Source organism: Chaetura pelagica, unplaced genomic scaffold, assembly GCF_000747805.2.
Source record: "Chaetura pelagica isolate M959 unplaced genomic scaffold, ChaPel_1.0 scaffold45, whole genome shotgun sequence".
NCBI classification, from domain to species: domain Eukaryota; kingdom Metazoa; phylum Chordata; class Aves; order Apodiformes; family Apodidae; genus Chaetura; species Chaetura pelagica.
The window spans coordinates 5,995,859-5,999,462 of NW_009953217.1; the positions used below are offsets into that span (position 1 = coordinate 5,995,859).

Below are 3,604 nucleotides of genomic sequence, written 5' to 3' on the forward strand. Positions count from 1 at the left end.
CTGGTAAATGATGGGCACACAGGTGCGTGCTGTGGCTGGGCACCCTTCCCCTGCTTTGGCTCCCTGGGCACCATCCCAGCCAGGGCTTGTTTCTGCTACCACTCCTGGGTCGTCTCTGCCCTCGAGTTGCAGGGTCCTGCCCTGTGGATTTGTGTCAGTGCTGGGATGACGCATGGGGAGGATGAGCCCAGGTGTGCCAGGGCTGCCCTCAACCCTGACCCCCTCCTCACCCTGTCCCACTGCCCTTGCAGTGATGCTGAGCCTGGCGAGTGAGCTGGCCCCTGAGCACATCACCATCAGCGGTGGAGGCCTCCCTGGCAGGTACCGGGCGCTGCAGCTCCACTTCCACTGGGGCAGCCCAGCTGGGAATGGCTCCGAGCACACCCTCGATGGGCACCAGCTCCCCATGGAGGTAGGTGAGAAAAAGCACCCGTGGTGTTCTCTGCCCAAGTGCTCGAGTCCTTGGTGTGATGGGAAGGTGTGATGCTGGCACGTCTCACGGGGTGACCAGGCTGGGTGACACAGCACCAGTGGGTTTGGCCAATGGTAGGGTACAGACAGCTCTGCTGCTCAGGGCACCTGGGTGCTTAAAAACAGGTGACATGAAACTCAAGATTTTTCTTTACTATGTGGCTGCCAAATTGGTTCATTGGAGGCTCTCAGGGGGTTTGGGTGCTCTGTGCCCTGCTGGGGCTACATGCTGAGTCAGTGGGTGCAAGCAAGAGCCTGCAGGAACGTGCTGTGCCAAGTGCATCACAGCCCTTCTGGGTGAGAGAGGCTTTGAGCCTCTAAAATATTAATTATCTGCCAGAGGAGAGCAGATTTTATGTAATGTGTCTGGTGGGCTCCCCAGGAATGCTGGCCCCCTTTCCCCACCCCTTCAAAGGATGCTGGCTTCATTGGGGTGCTTTGATGCAAGCACCCATGGGACTAGGAAGGCTTTTCTAGAGGGTGGTTGGCTCAGTGTCTGGCCTGGGGAGATCTGTGGGCGAGTGTCCCACTGCTGGGGGGTTGTTTGCACACGCTTGGCCCTCCATTCTTTTCCCAGCTGCACATTGTCCACATGAATGTCAAGTACCGGACGCTGGCAGAGGCCAAGGGACATCCCAATGGGCTGGCTGTCCTCAGCTTCTTCTACCAGGTGGGTCTGTAGGGGCTCATGCTGCCCGTGGGTGGGGACCCCCTGGGAGCAGGTTGGAGTGCAGCTGGGGCAGCATCATACAGCTTCCCCAAGAGAGCAAGAAGGGGCAGGAGAGCTGAGCCAGGACCAGGAGGTTGCTGGAGAACCTCAGTGGTAAAAGGTGCCACAATCCCTCCGCTGGCTTCATGCAGGGGTGTGGGCTGGGAGCTCACCCATTCCCAGGGCTGCTGGTCCGTGCAAGGTGACCCGGCCCTGTCCTGCCCCAGCCACTTGCTCTCCCCCTCTGCAGGTCTCCGAAAGCCCCAACACCAACTACAACACCATCGTGGCAGGGCTGAGGAACATCTCCCAGGCTGGTGAGTCGCCTTCTCACTGGGGCAGGGCAGAAAGGGGAGAGACTCTGCTGTGGGAGGGCAGGGGTGGGTGGGGGGGACCTGCCAGACTGGAAGGGGGTGTCCCTGCTGTCCCCATGTCTCGCCCCACAGGAGAATCCGTGGATTTGGCCTCCACCTTCCGCCTGAGCACCCTGCTGCCGCGTGCCGGCCGGCTCTCCGGGTACTACCGCTACCAGGGCTCCCTCACCACCCCCGACTGCAGCGAGGTTGTCGTCTGGACCATCTTCGAGGAGCCAGTGGAGATCAGCCAGGAACAGGTACCAGTGTGCCCAAAGGGCTGGGTCCCCCTGCTGGCCCCTCTCGCCCTTCCTGACCCCTAAGCAAGAGCACAAGGAAAGTCATCTCTATAATAATGCTCCCGGCAACCTGGCAATTAATTAATTTTATGAGGGTTAAGTAACGGAGTCATAACTACCTGCCAGAGGGGAAAAATCCTGTTCACAGCCATCTCCTGCCCAGCCCTAGTATTCAGAAAGCAAAACAGGAGAGAATGCATTGGAGCCCAGAAGAGGCTCCAAGGAGGTGGGTGTGTGGGTGGATGGATGGAGTTCTCCTCTGCTGCCCAAGCATCTTAGTAGACGTTTCCTTGCGGGTGTCATGGGCCAACTGCTCTTTAAGTGCTCAGCACAAGCAGTGAAACATGATCTTAAAATCTCAAGAGCTGGTCCTTGCAAGGCCCTGGCCCCTCTGTGTGCCCTCTGGCTCTGGTTTCAGGAGGGTGGTGAGGGGTGGTGGGAGCACACCCGCTGGCATGGGGACATGCCATGGGTCTGCTGCTGCCAGCTGTGGGGCAGCACAAAAAGGGGTCATGAGCGGGGAAGGGGCTCAGGGCACGCTGTGGAGCTGTTGTCCACCTGTGCCTCTCCCCCCGTGCAGCTGCGGGCGTTCGTCAGCACCACCCCCCGCCCCAGCCCCTCCGCAGCAGAAAGGTCTTCGCCTCCAGGGCGGCCACGGCCAGCAGTGGGTCCCCGTGCAGGGGGCACTGCCAGCTCTTCTCCCCCCTGCTCCTGCTGGCCCTGCTGGGCCCCTTCTCACCAACCCCCTAGGGTTCACCAATCTCCGCACGAGCATCACTCCGCTACGGTGACGGGGCTGCAACACCTCTGGCTCATGGGGAAAAGGGGGAAAAAATGGCAAAAAAAAAGCACGTTGAGACCTCGGCTGGGCAAAGATTTTGCAAACCTGGATCTCTGCAAGCCTGGAAGCTCCCTGCTGGTAGGCAGGTGGGGGGAGCTGGCGGGAGGGGATGGTGGAGGGGCTGGAATAAAGCCGAGGTGCTGGCTGCAGGTCACTGCCTCTTTGGCTCTGTGTCCCTTTGGTGTTGTTGGGCAGGGGAGCAGGGTTAGTGGGGAGGGAGCTGGGGGACAGTGTCTGGGTGTGCACAGCTGCTCAGGTGGGTAATGAGACTCCCCCTCACCCCTCTGTGCAGTCCATCCCCAGGGCCAAATTCTGGCCCTGCATGTGGCTCGGGGTCCTTGCAGTCCCTATGTTTGCAGCTGCTGCCCTGTTTCTTTCCCCAGGATTGGGGCTGGTTTACCAGAGACATGGGGGTGACCCTGGGGACACAGCACCACCTTAGTGCCCTGAGGTGGGAGAGAGGGAGCCAATGGCTCTTTCCACAGAGCTAATTTTACCCTGGCAGAGCTAGCTGCAGCTGCTGGTGCTGCTCCTGTGCTGCCCAGCAAGGCAGGGGCACAGCCTTCAGCAAAGGAGGTGGTTCATAATTAATGTGCTGAGGCTCCAGGCATGTTCCCTTTCTCCTCCTGAGCTACGGGTGTCAGAGCACAGGTTGTTACTTGGGAGCAGAGCGGGGCAGGTTGAGGTTTTAATGATTTTGGGGGAAACCACTGCCAGCACAGGGCTCCAGCATCCCCCCAGCCCAAGGGGTGGCTGTGGCACTCATGGGTGCAGGCATCTGAGCATCCTCCTGGCCTGAGGCTTGGGCTCCCTTGGAAGCCTGCAGTGGGGAACAGGAACCTCCTGGGGGTGAAGGGGCCCATCTGAAGCCCCTACAAAAGGGGGCTCACAGGCCCCTGTGGGTGCTGGGGCTCTATGAACCGCCCCCCCC

At 60.2% G+C, this 3,604-nt stretch overlaps 1 protein-coding gene across 1 annotated transcript in view; it reads left to right on the forward strand.

Annotated features, from left to right (window-relative positions):
* The window catches only part of LOC104388796 (carbonic anhydrase 15-like), a gene marked incomplete at its 5' end in the record, with an annotated part of 9,046 nt that overhangs the window by 3,245 nt on the left and 2,197 nt on the right, over positions 1-3,604 (forward strand). Inside the window, 5 exons of the mRNA XM_009997714.1 lie at positions 5-22; positions 252-412; positions 1,049-1,141; positions 1,431-1,497; positions 1,627-1,793. Coding sequence (XP_009996016.1) covers positions 5-22; positions 252-412; positions 1,049-1,141; positions 1,431-1,497; positions 1,627-1,793 — 506 coding nt within the window. The remainder of the gene's footprint in view (positions 1-4; positions 23-251; positions 413-1,048; positions 1,142-1,430; positions 1,498-1,626; positions 1,794-3,604) is intronic.